The following is a 17,451-nucleotide window of genomic DNA, read 5'->3' on the forward strand; positions in this document are numbered from 1 at the left end:
ATAAATAAAATCATTTCAAGCTGTGGTAAGATTTATAATGGAAGCAAAAAAGCACCAGATAAATATGAGGGTGAGAGGTAAGCAGAGTGTCTTCTAGATCAGAGAGGTTCTTAGCCACTTTTGTGCCATGGACCCTTTTGGAACTTGGTGAAACCTATTGGCTTCTCAGAGTAGTCTTTTAAATGTATAAAATGAAGTAAGTGGACGTATACATAAGATAATTATACTGGAATATAGTTCTATGCACACATCTCTTGGGAATCCACTGATCCAAGATTAGATTCTTCTTAGTACATCAGGAAGAGTTTAGTTATTATTTTAAGTAAATTAAGAGATAACTGTAAGGTTTTAATGATGGGGCAATAAAGTATGATTTATAGTTCTAAACGGTTATTATTGTTCCTGTGTGGGATTAGATTTCACATGGCTAATAGTGGAAGCAGAGGAGTATTTAGGAGGTAACTGCCCTGTTGTGTGAGAGAGATGATTCTAGCTTGGACTCAGTAATCCTGGAGAAGACTATTCCTAGAAGAATGTCACTTAGAGTCTGTCTATAAGGATCATTCATCCCCTCATAAGAGAAGAGGCTGGAAAGGAAGAAAGAAATAAGTGTTTTCCTCTTCCCACTTTTTAAAAGCCTCTTCTCACTTTTCTGGAAGTGTCCTTAGTCCTACAAGTTTAACAAACTTTTTCTGAAGTTTGCAGCTGTTAGCCCATAGAGGGTACAACAAGGTGTCTTTATACTTACTTGAAGCAAAGATATTTCCAGTAAATCTTAAAAGAAGCTGGTCTCCTTCTTTTACTTGGAAGGGACGCGATGGCTCCGGGGGACCACTGAACGCTTCCAAACGCAAGCCCCGAAGCACCTGGCTTAAATCTTTAGAGGGCACCACAAGGATAACTACTCTCCGGGGGTTGTCTTTCTGGTGGCACAGTACAGCACAAGCAGTGGTGCTGAGCATGGCTTCCTCCAGAGCTTTCACAAAAGAAACCAAATGGCTGTTTTCTACATTGGAAGAAAGATGAAGCACAACAAACCTGCATGGGAGCAAAGAGGCATGACATAAGGGCCACCTGCCACGTCAAAGATATACTCATAACAAATAACACCCAAGGAAAGAGCCAATCCCATTCAACATTCTTCGAAATCAGGCATGCTGAAAACCCAAAAGTTAGATTTGTGAATGACGTTAACGCAACTCTTGGCAGCCCGGGAATGTTGAAACCAAACCAAATTCTAAACAGATGTTTATAGATGAAGCAATTGCCCAGTCTCAGATCAGCTCTAAATATGGCAGCATATTCTAAATTATATTTTATCTGGCATTACCAAAGAGCATTACTTCAAACTATAGAAGAGAAAGATAATCAAGATCATCCATTTACTACCAATGGGACAAAGAATACAGGTCACAATTAAGTGGGGATTCAACATTTTATCTCTGTCTCTGTGTGGTAAGGATGGTTATGAATGGACCCTGATGTGCATTGAATTTTATCCCCTCTACCTAAATTCATATGTTGGAGGCCTAACCCCCAGTACCTTAGAATGTGACTTTATTTGGAGGTAGGGTCTTGACAAAGGTAATCAAGTTAACGTGAGGTCAGTAGATATATCCTAACCCAATATGACTGGTGTCATAAAAAGGGGAAATCTGGACATAAAAATATGCATACACAGGGAATGCCATGTGAACATGACAATGGCCATCTAAAAGTCAAGGGAAAAAGGCCTGGAGCAGATCCTTCCTCATAGTCCTCAGAAGGAAGGAAACTTGCTAACAATTTGATCTTGGACTTCTAGCCTCTAGAATGATGAGCCAATACATTCCTGTTGTCAAAGCCACCTAGTTTGTGGGACTGTTTTAGGGCAGCCTGGCAGACTAATAAATACGCCTTTCTCTGAGCTGGATCACTGCCCTTTCACACATTTCCCCCGACTTTTCTCCAGAGAATTACCCTACAGGAGCCCCCTCAGCCAGAACATCCCTGCACCCACAGACAGGGACTGACCGATGCAGGGGTATAAAGCCATCTTTCTCGGTCCTCATGTTCTAGAGCTTCCCTGAGGTATCAGGCTGAGGTAAAACTTCTACTGAAACCAGAGGTTTTCCGATCTTACTCCTTTGCCCTACTTATTTCTTTCATTGCCTTACAAGATTCATCTAAGAGTTCTCCCTCAATAAATCAATAAATTCTCATCTTAGACTTCATTTCTGACCCAAGACAATTGTAGATGTAAGATCTTCCATTTTAAAATAAAAGCTGTCTTTAGCCATAGGATTGCCTTCTCTTTACAAGTGTCTGCTCCTCACGAGCTTGAAAAGTGTCTAAAACCCTTTTCATAATGAACTGTCTAGAAAGCATGGAAATGAGAAAGCAAAATGAGGACACAGAAATAACAAATTCAGTTTACATATACACAGTTATGAGATGAGCATAGTAGGAACAGCAAATTACTGTCTTTATGGAATTTCATAAATAAAGGTGCTATTTTAAAACTATTTGGGAGTTAAAAGAAACCTTAAACAATAGGTCTAAGTTATGAGGGCTTTCCAAAAGCACTTATGAAACTCTCATGAATGAAATTATAGACAGCGTATTCGTATCAATCCCGGCTGACGTTTGAAGCACACTCTGAAGAACTATTGGTACGCTTATTTGAAGAATAAAAAATTTAATCCTATAGTTCCATTTCTATAAATATCAATTGTAAGTCATCAGGATATAGTATCATCAACTTTTAGTGATTACCATTGTATTACCTCTCTAAATGTTCACACAGTTCAAATGCTACCAAGCCACTCTGTATGTTTCTCACCACCACATCATCCAGACCAAACCAATCACTGTCTCGGCTTCTGAATCCCAGTAGTTTCAAAGATTCACAGGCATTGTTCCCAGGTTTTCTTAGCGAAGCGCTTTTTGTCCTATATAATGGTAACAGAAGAAAGACTGGTAAAATTTGCGTGGCATAAATCTTATTTAAGGCATTCATTCTTTCATTAAGCGAATAATTCAATAACAATACATTGTGGTATTCTATGGGCCAGTAATTATGCCAGGCACCAGGAATACAAAGATAAGAAATATACAGCCCTTGCTTTGCAGAAGCTAACAGGATTACTGTATTATCCAAACACAGGACAAGGTGATCAGTGTGGTAATTAAGGGAATGTGCAGGATGGCTTAGAGCAGAAGGAAAGGCTCAGGGAAGCTTGCAAAGTGGAAAGGTTAATATTTGTGATAAGCTTTTGAGAACGAGAAGTATTTTATTACTGACAAGAGTTAAGGGAAAACCCCAAAACATGAATAAACTTGCTGGTAAGTACAAATGCCTTAGGAGAGCCAAGATTAGTAGAGGTGCCTGATAGGGGAGATCACAGACTTGGGAGCAAGAGTTTCTACTTTCAAATCCTTGGTAAATCTGCATCTTATTAATTATCCAACCATGGACAAGATATTTGTTCTTTCTGTATCACCGTTTCCTTATTCATAGTATGGGAGCAACATCAGTATCTACATCATGGAATGAAATCAGTATTTGTAAAGCACTTATAATTATACTAAGCATTAATGCCATTAATATTCTCATCGTAAAAAAAAAAATTCTCATCCTACTTCCTACAGCAGACATAGAAATTAGCTTTCTTGTATAGTGCTCCTTCCTTTTTAACCTACTCCACTCAGATCCCCTAAAAGGGGCAGTTGTATGTATCATGTGCTACCTTCATCAGCCAGAGCTGGACTGACTCACAGTAGACCAATTTTAAGCACTGAAAAATATTTTATCCTTTTTCTTCGGAATCTGTCTAAGAGGCTCAGAAATTATAACTTGTCTTTTAGCTGCACTGCCCTGGATTATGAAAATAATAAGCACAGAGATTAGTAAGAAGGGAAAAATAGAGGAGATGCTAAAAGAGAAAAGGAGAAAAATCACAATGAAAGGATTCATGTAGTCCTAGAGATGGAATTCATGTAGTCCTAGAGATGTCCTTACAATAAACCTTTCTTTTCCTGAATTCACTTAAATGGGTTTATATTACTCACTGAGGAAGAAGTCCTCCATACTGACCATGTTGGAGTGGAGAAAATGGTCTAATGATGCTACTACTCACGAGGGTTTCAGAACCATTTTTGCTAGCTACTTAGAATGAAGCCCCATTCCCCCATCTTTATTTGTGAATAGAATTAGTTACGGTGGGGGGTGTCTGGTGACTCAGCTGGTTAAGCATCTGCCTTCAGCTCAGGTCATGATCCGAGAGTCCCAGGATCGAGCCCTGCATGAGTTTCCCTGCTCAGAGGGGAGTCTGCTTCTCCCTCCGTCCCTACTCTGCTTTCATGCTCTCTCTCTCTCACTCTCTCTCAAATAAATAAATAAAACCTTAAAAAAAAAGAATTAGTTATGGCTTTAAATCTAGCTTAGTGTTACAAGTTGAGCTGTCTTATGACATAAATGAGGAACTTAATCCTATTTAAAATGTCCACTCTGAAAATTTTAGACTCTTCTGATTCCTTCAGGGAATCGACTAGTTTAAAATAAGGGAGATAGTGAAGAAATAGCATTTAGTTTTGGGGTTTTGTTTTAAAACTACAAATACAGTGAATTTTGTAATCTTTTGAAGTTAATAATTTATTAACACAGGAAGATACACTCAAAGTGAATCCAAAACTTTGACCATTTACTAGAAACTGGCTTAAAAAATGTATTTTTGATTTCTTCTTCTTATGACAATTCTTACTTTTTTTTCTATCAATGCCTTAAATTTTTGTGGGGACTTATAGATTCCTCGCTGTAGTGTAAATGGTGCTACTCCAGGGTCAAGGTGGATGTAAAACCTGAGCTAAATAGTGCATTTGGCATTCATTAATACATTTGGCAAAAAATACAATTTTCCCCCATTCTGATCATATGATAGGACTGCCCTTCCTTTTTTAAAATTATTTTTAAATTTAAATTCAATTAATTAACATATAATTGTTTATTCATTTCAGGGATGCTAGGCTGTGATTCATCAGTCTTATGTAATACCCAGTGCCCATTACAACACACACTCTCCCCAATGTCCAACTCCCAGTTACCCCAACCCTCCACCCCACAGCCCTCCAGCCACCCTCAGTTTGTTTCATATGATTAAGAGTCTCTTATGGTTTGTCTACCTCTCTGATTTTGTCCTGTTTCATTTTTTTTCCTCTCTTCCCCTATAATCCTCTGCCTTATTTCTCCAGTTCCAGATATCAGTGACCTCATAAGATAATTGTCTTTCTCTGATTGACTTATTTCACTTAGCATAATACACTGTAGTTCCATCCATGTTGTTGCATATGGCAAGATTTCATTTTTGAGGGCTATATAATATTCCATTTATATGTCTCTATCTCTCTCTCTCCCTCTCTCTCTCTCTCTATATGTATATAGATCTAGATCTATCTAGATCTAGATCTAGATATCTATATCTATCTGTATCTATCTAGATATCTATATATCTATATATATATATATATATATATATATATATATATATCTCACATCTTCTTTATCCATTCATCTGTAAAAGGACATCTGGATTCTGTCCATGGTTTGGCTATTTAGACATTGTTGCTATAAACACTGGGGTGCAGATGGCCCTTCGGATCACTACATTTGTATCTTTCGGGTAAATATCCAGTAGTGCAATTGCTGGATCATAGTGTAATTGTATTTTCAACTTTTTGAGGACCCTCCATACCATTTTCCAGAGTGAACTGCACTTCCTGTCCCCTGTGGTTGAGTGGGGCCATATGACTGATTGTGGTTAATGAACGGTGAATGCCACTTGGAGACCAAGCATTTAATTACTCATGTGAATCTATCCAAAGCTTTTTCTTCTGCTACTTGACAGCAGCCAGAAAGTGGCTGCCTTTCAGCCAGAGTCCTAGAGTAAGGATAACCAAGGAGCAGCCTGCCTTTGATGACAACACAGCATGTGTGAGATATAGATTATAACCAGCCCTTGGGAATTCAGGCTTTTGTTAATATGCCATAACTTAACCTAGCCTGCACTGTACAGTGCATCATCCTTCTGGTCCCAGTGATCTGCTCAGGCATGGGTTTGTAATTGATTTAGAGTAAGAATAATTCTCAGGGCCTTTATGCATATCCATGGGGAAGCTTCACCATTTCCACTGGACATGCAGGTATCAAGATGTAGCTATCGCCAGCATGAGGAACAAGAGAATGTCAGAGAATGGAATTGGCACAGAGAAAGGAAGAAAGAGAAGAGAGAGACTAGGTACTTTCTGGTTTAAGAGGAAATGTAAAGATAAACATATCCCCAGACTTTATTTACATGAACCAAAGAATTTCTTTCTCCTTAAAATTTTGAGCTTCCTTTTCTGACACTTAAATAAAAATTTAAAAACCCTTAATGATATAAAGATCAAAATTAGATTTCATTTTTTCCAGCTTTATTGAGATGTAACTGACATATTGTAGAAGGTGTACAATGTGGTGATTTAATACATGTATATGTTGTAAAATGATTATTATAGTAAAGCTAGTAAACACATCCATCTCTTCAAATTCAGACTTTAATGTGATAATGCATATACCTCATCTTGAAATTAAATGATTTGGCAGCAATCTTGCTTATCCCAGCTGTTCCTGACAACTCTGCAAACAAACCCTTCCTTGTCTATATGCTATTAGCAAACTTCCATATCTAGTACTGCCTAATAGTGAAGAGCACCTGCTCACACTCCACGAGACATTCTGAGAGATCCTTAAAACAGAATCAACCTTTATTAAATCAATTTATTTATTCAAGAATAATTGACCTTGCTATTTTTAAGGACTTTTTCTGTTTCAAAATTTCAGGCATTAAGGGAATTTTATTGGCCTATTTATGTTCAAGTGTTCAATTATAATTAACAGAGACATAGAAAAACATGAAAAATCCCATTATCTTCACATAGATGGAAAGAACAATTTCCAGAATATGTAATACAATTCCCCAAAAAATAAAGTGTCTGGGTAGACAAAGCAGCAGATATGCACTCCAGACTGCCCTTTTCAGGTCTAACAGTGCCCCCAATACATTGCTCTGAGATAAATGACTTCATGCCACAAAATTAAAAGATACTCAGAAGATTTTTCCCAAGATAAAAAAAAAAAAGTTCTGTTCCAAAGCTCCACAAATAGAAATAGACATTGCTGGGAACTTTTCAAGGATAGTTTCTTTTTTTTTTTAATCCTTTTTTTTTTCTATAGCAGTTTTAGGCTTACAGCAAAATTGATAGGAAGGTACAGAGATTCTCTATCTCCTACCCCCGCATATGCATACCTAATATACTATCACTATCCCCCAACAAAGCAGCACCTTTGTTATAATTCATGGACTTACACTTTACACAGCATAATCATCCAAAGTCCATAGTCTAACTCAGGGTTCACTCTTTGTGTTGTATATTCTATAGGTTCGAACAAATATAGAATGACATGTACCCATCATCATATTATGCAGAGTATTTTCACCTCCCTAAGAATCTTCTGCACTCTGCCTATTTGTCCTTCATTCACTCCAGCCTCTGACAATGCTGATCTTTTTACTGTCTCCATGGTTTTGCCTTTTCCAAAACGTCATACAGTATGTATCATGTAGACTTTTCAGACTGACTTCTTTCACTTAGTAATATACATTTAAAATTCCTCCACGTCTTTTTTGGCTTCATAGCTCATTTCTTTTTGGTACTGAGTAATTTTCTATTGTGGATGTTATTTATCCATTCACCCACTGAAGGACATCTTGGTTGCTTCTTTGACAATTATGAATAAATAAATTATGAATAAATTATGCAGGTGTTTGTGTGACATGTTTTCAACTCTTCTGGATAAATAGCAAGAAGTGCTTAGGAGAAGAATATGTTTAGTTTTGTAAGAAACCAATAGTTTTCCAGTTGTACTATTTTGAATTCCCACCAGCAATGAATAAGAATTCCTGCTGCTCCACATCCTCACCAGTATTTAAGGTTGTCAGTATTCTGGATTTTGGCCATGCATTAAGATGTGTATTGATGTATCATTTTTTGCTTTAATTTGCATCTCAGTGATGACATACATAAAGCATCTGTTCAGATTATTTGACAACTATCTATCTTCTTTGATGAGGTATTTCTTAAGGTCTTCGGACCCTTTTTTAATTAGATTTTTTGCTTCTTATTGTTTAGTTTTAAGGTTCTTTGTATATTCTGGAAAACACTCTTTTATCAGATGTGTCTTTTAAAAATATGTTTTCCCAATCTGTGACTCATTTTATTTTCTTGATATTCTTTCCCAGAGCAGAAATTTTTAATTTCATGAAGTCCAGCATATGAATTATTTCTGTCAGGAATCATGCCTTTGGTGTCGTTATCTAAAAGTCATCACCATACCCAAGGTCATCTAAGTCTTCACTTACGTTATCTTCTAGGAGTTTTATAGTTTTGCATTTTACATTTATGTCTATAATTATTTTTTTTAAAGATTTTATTTATTTATTTGACAGAGAGAAATCACAAGTAGATGGAGAGGCAGGCAGAGAGAGAGAGAGAGAGGGAAGCAGGCTCCCTGCTGAGCAGAGAGCCCGATGCGGGACTCAATCCCAGGACCCTGAGATCATGACCTGAGCCGAAGGCAGCGGACTAACCCACTGAGCCACCCAGGCGCCCTTATGTCTATAATTATTGTTATTATGTCTATAATCCATGATGGGTTAAATTTTGTGAATAGTGTAAGGTTTGTGTCTAGATTCAATGTTTTTTGCACGTGGACCTCTACTTGTTCTAGCACTGTTTCTTCAGAAGACTGTCTTCTCCATTGCATTGCCTTTTTCCTTTGTCAAATATGAGTTAACTATATATATATGTGAATCTATTTCTGGGCTCTCTATTGGGTTCTGTTGATCTATTCGCCTATTCTTTCCCCAGCACCACACTGTGTTGATTACTACAGTTATAAGGTAAATCTCAAAATCAGGTAGTGCTCCTCTTCCAACTCTGTTCTTCTCCTGTGTCAGCTATTCTGGGGAATCATCTCTTTTTGATTTCTTAAGTTACATGGTAGTTTTACCGACTGGTCTATTTTATTCTCATGTGATATGACATATCTATTTCACAAATATTCTCATATATGACTCTCGTATATGTTACATTTGAACAAGATCATCTTAAAACCAACAACATTCTGCAGAAATAGCATTTTTCATGAAGAAAAATGTTTTCCCATTTGATTCTATAAAATGTTTTTAATATAATATGGAATAAACTTTTATTGAATAAGTTAATGTCATCTTTTATTATTGTCAAGATAACTTTTCTGGTTCATAATTCGATGACTTTTTCCCAGAAATCATTCAGACATAAAGGAATGTGGTGTAATAAAGACATTTAATTTTTTTATTTAGATTATGTTTTGGCCTCAACTAGATTTTATCTTTTTAATTTTATGAGGTATGGAGTGCTTCATTGTGTTCCTATTTCCACAGAAAATGTTCACCTATTTTCACCCTTTGATGAAAGAATGTTAAACAAACAGCTGGTATAGGGTTCCATTTTATTGTTGTTGTTGTTTTAAGATTTTATTTATTTATTTGGCAGAGAGACAGTGAGACAGAATATATGCAGGGGGAGTGGGAAAAGGAGAAGCAGCCTTCCCTGCTGAGCAGGGAGCCCAATGCAGGGCTCAATCTCAGGACCCTGAGATCATGACCTTAGCCAAAGACAGACATTTAATGACTGAGCCACCCAGCTGACCCCCATTTTATTGTTTTCTGCTCCACTGGATAGAGAAAATGCATCTACCATATCTAGTGCTAATAACAACAGAGCCTATTATAAAATACTAATTTAACATTGTTTAAAAAAAGAAGGATTACTAATACTATTTACATTTCCACAAATTTATTCATTAATTTATTTAACTCATACAACATTTATTGAGCACCTACTATGTTGTACTTGTGCTGAGTGATGCTAAATGGAAAAGAGAATTTAATAATACTATGGTATGATATAGGATATGCAGAAAGAATAGGACTGACACAAAGAGAGAAAAAATCAGTCCCTCTTGGAGATTTTAGAATGTCTTGACACGTAAGGAAAGAGTTGAACTACCACTTACAGAATAAATCAGAGTTCTTCAAGTAAACATAGATAGAAAAAGGATTTTCTAGTAGAAAGTGTATATACTGTAGCAAAGAAAGAGAGAAAAAAGGAGAAATCTGCACTTTGGCCAATAGAGTTGATGACAAATGGTTATCTTCCTGCTACATAGAAATGCTGGACAAAAACTCTCTCTTTCTTAAACACACAGACACACAGAGAGCAACTCGAAAGCCAGAAAGGAAATCCCTTAGGTCTGGAAATTAATAAAATCTCAAAAAAACTAGGAGCACTGGTGGTTCAGTAGGTTAAGCGGCTGCCTTTGTCTCAAGTTACAATCTCCAAGTCCTGGGATAGAGCCCCAGAGGGCTCCCTGCTCAGCAGGGAGTCTGCTTCTCCATTTCCCTCTGCCACTCCCCAACCCCCCAACTCATGCTCACTCTCTCTCCCTCAAATAAATAAATAAAATATTTTTTAAAAGAATCTCAAAAAGCTAGAATTCTCTTCTCTCCCTAGGGAACATGAGCAATTGATTCTACGGATACTTCCACAGTCATCAGTCTCCTCCATACACACACGCTGCCCCACCAACCATGCACTCACACCAGGTGTGGGGGCTGGAGCTGAACAAATTATCAGGCATGTTATATGCAGCCCCTAGCTATTAGCTGGAACTAACTAAGTCATCAACCTGGAATCCCAAAAGGACAGCAGTGGCCATGAAATGAGAAACAACAAAAACAACCAAACTCTCTTAGAACATGGGCTCAAGAAATCAACAAACACGCAAAGCAGCTCTGGGCAGGAGGGAAGGGGAGAAGAAAAGCTGATCTGACGAAAAATCATAATCAACACTTGGAAATAGATTTCTAAGGAGAGAATCAGCATTATAGACAATGTTCTGGATTATACCATGCTAATAGATAATAGTAAACATGTTAATAGGTAGGTGATAGAATAATCTGAATGAAACCATAAAATGAGTGTGTTTACAATGATTAAGGAGATAAAGAAAGAAATGGAAAGCTTAATGAAAAACACAGCATCGTGGAAAAAATGATTTTTAAAATAAAGCAATAGCCTTTTAAAAATGAGTATTACAATGAGTGAGATGAATGGTTGAAACAGCTGATTTAAAAATAGTAAAATATTTTAAAAATGATAAAATACATGACAAATTTAAGGAAATCACCTCAAATATAGCATAGATGGTATTAAAAGTATTAGAGATTTGTATAAGATGAACAATAGTATAGATTATGTTTAACCCATTTATATCTATTTAATGTAACTGCTTATTTTATTTAATCATCTTTTTCCTTTAATATCCCCATGCTGTTTTCTTGTTTGTTTGGTTTTTTTGGGTTATCCTTTGCCATATCGACTTTTCCTTTCTGCATTTTGCTTTTATGAATGAGACTGAGGCAAGACTAATGTTATTCTTTTTTACTTAATCTGTTTCTGCTAAATGGGTTGTTACAGAATTGTTTCCTTTAAACGTACATTTCCATTTCCCAAGTCATGCCTATGTAAGCATTGTTACTTTTTTTCTTTTTCATAATTGTGTCTAGTAATCAATCAGCACTTTCTAACTCAAGGCTTTAATCAACATCAAGAAATGAAATTCAACTATGCCTTTGATTATTGCATCTTTTATGGTTGTTTTGGTTGTTCCTTTGATGGTAACCATAATTATTAGGTGACATCACTTCAAATGATTCCTTATCATACCTGGGTCCCTTTTCATCTCTGCTTGTTATCTTTCTATCTCATCCTGTGTCCTCATCTTGCTCTGGTGTATCCTGATGGCTTTCCGCCTCTCAGAAATTTTGCTTACTGGATACTACTAAGTTTCCAAAATAGATTCCCATAATACTCTCCAGGGAACTGGGATTCTCATTATTCAAGTTACTGTGAAATGTCAAGACGATGTTCTCCTTCCCTATTTCTATAATTTGATTTTTGTGGTTTTGTTCTGTTTTTGGAATCTTTTTGATTGGTATTAAGTTTTTTTCTCCCCCTTAAGAAACCATGTAGGGCTTTTTTCCTTAATCTTGAATAAATATTCATCCACACACTTCCATTTTGGCAACCACTTGAATCTCTTTAAGAGATTTAGATCTGGAGAGCAGATCCATGTGCATAATTTAGAAATCAATTTTCAGTGTCTAATCATTTTTACTGACTATCATTTATCTGGATTACCACGTGTCATCTTTTCCTACCTGGGATAACTGGATTTTAAGTGTTTTGAATCAATTAAGTGTATGAAAATGTGCCACCATCTGCATGATTTCTACTAGGGCTCTTATTGTCTCTATTCTTATCCCTATACTTAGGGGAATTTCAGTTTTGACAATGAAAAATGCTGTCTCTAATTTCTCTCTGCATTCTACTCTGTCATTTCTGAGGGATGTGGAAGTATAGCAAAAGAGGAGCAAAAGAACACTGATGTAATCAGTTCCCAAAGATGATTGTCTGTGTATTACAGAGATAAATTTATATTTCTCAAACTATGGGAATAGACAACCAAGGACAGACAAATTATTTTTCTATCATCTTTCTTACAAAAGGAGAGGTTTTGTTTGATGATGGAAAATATGTATCAGTCACAAATTATTTTTTATAAATCCTTTGCCATCTATCCTCTACATACAGTAGAAATACCAGATTCTAGCAACAGGTTACTGGTAAAATCCATTTTAAGAATTAAGTTCTTGTCTTTATGAATATATATATACGTATTTCAGGAAATGTCTAAAAGACAATGTCTTAATCTATTAGCCTGTACATTTTAAATTGGAAGCTCCAGGTTACTTTACTTTACCATGATACACAGGAATGTGGATTAACTAAACTACAACTGTATGTATGTGTGTATATATATATATACACACATATATATGCATATATAGAGAATATAAATATAATAATTATATTTATTACATGAATTATTAAATATTATATTTATTATATAATAATTATTATATTCATATATAAATATATATATTTCTCAAGTAGGAAAAGTACGTATCACTTGATCACATATATATTTTTATGCCCTCTCTCACTGATCTAACATGAGGGAAAGTTTAATTTCTTCTCCCAGCCATAACCTGATGTTTTACTATTGCCAGTACCCTAAATTGTAAACATGGTGGGAAAGGACAAATAATCCTCTTCTTAATTTCCAGCCTTGCAGCCTCAAACTAAATAAATGATAGCTACTCAGAGTCATGAGTAGATCTAGAGATATGTGGGTGCATCCAAGATTGCACCACTTGGTAGATACAGATACTTGTACAAGTTCTTACGCATACTGAGTTTCAATCTTCTCTCTAATAAAATGAAAATAAGATGGCGGGTAGATTGGATAAGAAGATATACACAGGAATCCTGGCACACAGAAGCTTCTTAATGAATAGTAGTTAGCATTTCAATTAAGTGTCTGAAGTTGTTTCTCCCTCTTCCAGTTTTTCAGAGGAAAACAAAACCCTTTTCCTTCAGAACTGAAGAGTAGGAAATTCCCTTCTACATTTTTCATTAGGAAAAGAAAATAAGTATTAAATGAAAGGATAAGGGGACGCCTGGGTGGCTCAGTTGGTTGGACGACTGCCTTCAGCTCAGGTCATGATCCCGGAGTTCCAGGATCAAGTCTGCCTCGGGCTCCCAGCTCCACGGGGAGTCCGCTTCTCTCTCTGACCTTCTCCTCGCTCATGCTCTCTCTCACTGTCTCTCTCTCAAATAAATAAATAAAATCTTAAAAAAAATAAAAATAAAAATAAAAAAATAAATGAAAGGATAAGAATTAAGATCAGGATTATTCTGTGTGTATCCTATTTGTTGATAACCTGTCCTTTGAATTTATTTCTGGCTAGTAACTCAATATGCGTATTTTTCTTGTCAGTGGGGATTTTAATTAAAAAATTAGGAAAGAATCTACCTATATGGCAAAACAGACTCAAATTTAATTTGCTTTGGAAAGGTTCAGGTTAATTCTTTTCTGACATTTACAGAACACTCTTAAATATAGAAATTAAAACCACTATACCACATCTTTATAATCAACCATATCATAACTTCTTTGAAAGCAAGATTTAATTTTACTTCTTCTGTATCAGCCTTATCACATAGCACACATTTGGGCATGTTACAGCTAAAACTATTACCTTTTATGAATCCACAGTATTTTATTTCTATATTAAAATGTTTCATAATATTTTTTTCAAGATTTTTATGTATTTTTTTATTTGACCAAAAGAGATCACAAGTAGGCAGAGAGGCAGGCAGTTGGGGGTCGGGGGGAAGCAGGTTCCCTGCTGAGCAGAGTCAGATGCGGAGATGGATCCCAGGACCCCGAGATCACCACCCAAGCCTGAGGCAGAGGCTTAACCCACTGAGCCACCCAGGCACCTCAAAATGTTTCATAATATTTTAATACTGATATTTAAATATGTGACATAAAATTACATTTTTCAATTATTTACATTTCTTTGTTTATCATCAAGTCAGAGATAGTAAGATTTAACTCACCGGTTGAGGTATAAAGGTATGATCCTATTGGTCGTGGCACTAGCTGTTCTTTTAAGATCTATCTCAGACCCAAGGGTCTTTTTATCAGGGTGTGGAGCACAAGGTAGGAATACAGTGACTGGCTTCTGGAAAGGATGTATTGATGGGTGCTTAACATGGATCAGAGGGCTTGTGGATACTACCGGGTAAGAAGTATCTTGCTGTGTTTTTAGATATGCCACCAAGGATGGGTCAACTGGCTGAACCTATACAAAATAATACATATATTCATATATTTTAATAACAAAAGATGCAAAGTATCCATACATTACTAAACCAATTTTCTGAAAATTTGATAGAACCTAGTTTTATAAACTTCCTTGTGCAGTGTCGATAGAATCAACACTGCATTAATTTATAAAAAACACAGCATTTGGTCCCCTTTTTACAAAGTCTTTCTGAAATCTAGGTTCCCTGTCCTATGTTATAAATAACTGAGAAACACTCTTAATTGTAGGCAACAAAATGACCTAGAAAACAAAATAGACATTTTACATAATTTCTAATTAGAACTGTTGTTAGATCAAGTGATCTTCAGAAACTAGAAAAACAAGACTATATTTATTTGTTTCCTCTCACATAAGAATGGCTAATAAAAATAGCTAGCATGATTCTAAAATTTCAAATTTATGGAAAATATCTACGAGTAAATTGCTCATCATATGGTTTTTTCCTTACTTTTTCTTTCTTGCAAACCACTTACAATAACTGGGAGAAACAGGCAAGCAAGGGGGAAGAGTCAGGCTGTAAGAACAAGAAATACAGAGAAAGTGTATCTTCTAAAATGGGCAACCATGTTCCATTACATCTTGTGTATACCTTGCAAATAGTGTTTGTATATTTTAAATCCTCATTTCAAAAAAGGGTTGTTTTATAATTAAGTATAATGAAATATTCAGAATTATAAATATTTTCATTGATTAGCCTCCTGTTTGTCATCCTCTCAGATGCAAATCTTGACTCATAATTGTCCCAATGTCTGGCATCAGTTTTATCATAGATACTCAACATATATTTTTGTCAATAAATAACATGAAGGAGACACACAAACACTCACGTAGCTAAGAAAGTTTTCAAATACAGCAGGGATTTATTTCAGAATGAGATTAGCTATGCTCTAAATTATCACTTTATCACTAATAACACTGTATATTAGGTCATTAGAAGTAAGAGAAGAATTCATTTACTGGTATAATAAAAAGCTGTATCTTCTTTATCCTTTTTGGATCATGTTTACTGACCCACAAAATCTATGAAAAGAAACTGACCAGTTTTTTTTTTTTTTAAGATTTTATTTACTTATTTGGCAGACAGAGATCACAAGAAGGCAGAGAGGCAGGTAGAGAGAGAGAGAGGAGGAAGCAGGCTCCCCGCTGAGCAGAGAGACTGATTCCTGGTTTGATTCCAGAACCCTGAGATCATGTCCTGAGACAAAGGCAGAGGCTTAACCCACTGAGCCACCCAGGCACCCCGAAACTGACCAGTTTTTAATATTTACCTTTAATTGTACCAGCACTGGTGAGTTGAAAACTCCTGGAGGATAATTTAAGGACACTCGGGAATCCATGCTTGGCTTAAGAGTAAGGCCTTTCTTTGTTACAGTGAAGGACTCTTTCTTTAAACAGGACACAACAGAAAAGATACCCAACTTGTACACTTTCACTTCAGCACAGGTCCCCTGTATGGATTGAGGACATGAAAGTACATTAACACAGCACAGTTCTGGGAGTATCTGCTGTACATACTCTATCTGCTATCCCTGTAATCTCCCACAGTTGGGAAAGATTACATGAACTCCGAAGGGTGGTCATCTCATGAGATGAAGCAGAGGTAGATATTAGTTTCTCAAATTTGAACTACATGACAGAAAAGAGAGAATTAAATATATTTTTAAAATTTAAATTAAATCCCCCCCCCAAAATGTATAGTGAATGGACAATCACAAGTAGTGTTTTCACAAATATTAACTATTTTTGGAATCCTCTCTTCATTTATCAGAATAAACTTTAAATATTGGTCCTTATCTAGAAAACTGAACACTGTTTTAGGGAATCCCAAACGTCATCATTTGGGTAGTTTATGCAAAAGCTAGAGCACCTGTTCTGTCAGCAAATTCTTCCTTCTGACAATTCACAATCTCTTAGTAAATTCATTTTCTCTGTTTCTCTCCATGCAGTGGAACAAATGACTGAAAATAGATATTGGTGTTTCATTTTTACATCGTGACATTTAAATTTGTAATGCATCTATGCAGGCATATTTCAAGCTTTTTTATCACACAGAAAAGGAACTGAGTACATAAAGGAAAACAAAATTATCTACTCATATACTCACCAAAGCTTAAAAATGAAGAGGAAGATTTAAAAGTCATTTGGTCTATTCATGTCTCCCCAAACACCAGCCTGGCTCCGCCCCAGCCTGGCTCCGCCCCAGCCTGAGTGGATAATCATGCAGACACACACACACACACACACACACACACACACACACACACACACATTTCAGGGACAGTCACAATGGAGCAATAGAAAATAATCTGTCATTTGAAAACTAAGGAAGACATTTCACAATATCACTTCATGAATCCGTCCTTGGGAAAATTCAGGGTGTGATGAATGTAATTGATTGGCTGAAGGGAAAATGGTGAGAGGTAAGAAAAAAAGTCTTCCCGGAACTGATAGTGGGTTGTGCATTCAGAGCCTACTTGGCAGATGCTGGGAACCGGAAGTGTTTTTAAGCAGGGGAGTGTCAGGAACAGAATTC

General features: G+C 36.1%; 1 protein-coding gene across 3 annotated transcripts in view; it reads right to left on the minus strand.

The window, feature by feature from the left end:
- The window catches only part of DTHD1 (death domain containing 1), a 67,138-nt gene that overhangs the window by 40,286 nt on the left and 9,401 nt on the right, over positions 1 to 17,451 (minus strand). For all 3 annotated transcript variants that reach the window (XM_059163844.1, XM_059163836.1, XM_059163842.1), the window contains 4 exons: positions 16,187 to 16,366; positions 14,650 to 14,894; positions 2,766 to 2,930; positions 749 to 1,038 (listed from right to left, as the gene is read on the minus strand). In XM_059163844.1, coding sequence (XP_059019827.1) covers positions 749 to 1,038; positions 2,766 to 2,930; positions 14,650 to 14,894; positions 16,187 to 16,366 — 880 coding nt within the window. The remainder of the gene's footprint in view (positions 1 to 748; positions 1,039 to 2,765; positions 2,931 to 14,649; positions 14,895 to 16,186; positions 16,367 to 17,451) is intronic.

The sequence above is a fragment of the Mustela lutreola genome, chromosome 1 (assembly GCF_030435805.1).
Source record: "Mustela lutreola isolate mMusLut2 chromosome 1, mMusLut2.pri, whole genome shotgun sequence".
NCBI lineage: Eukaryota > Metazoa > Chordata > Mammalia > Carnivora > Mustelidae > Mustela > Mustela lutreola.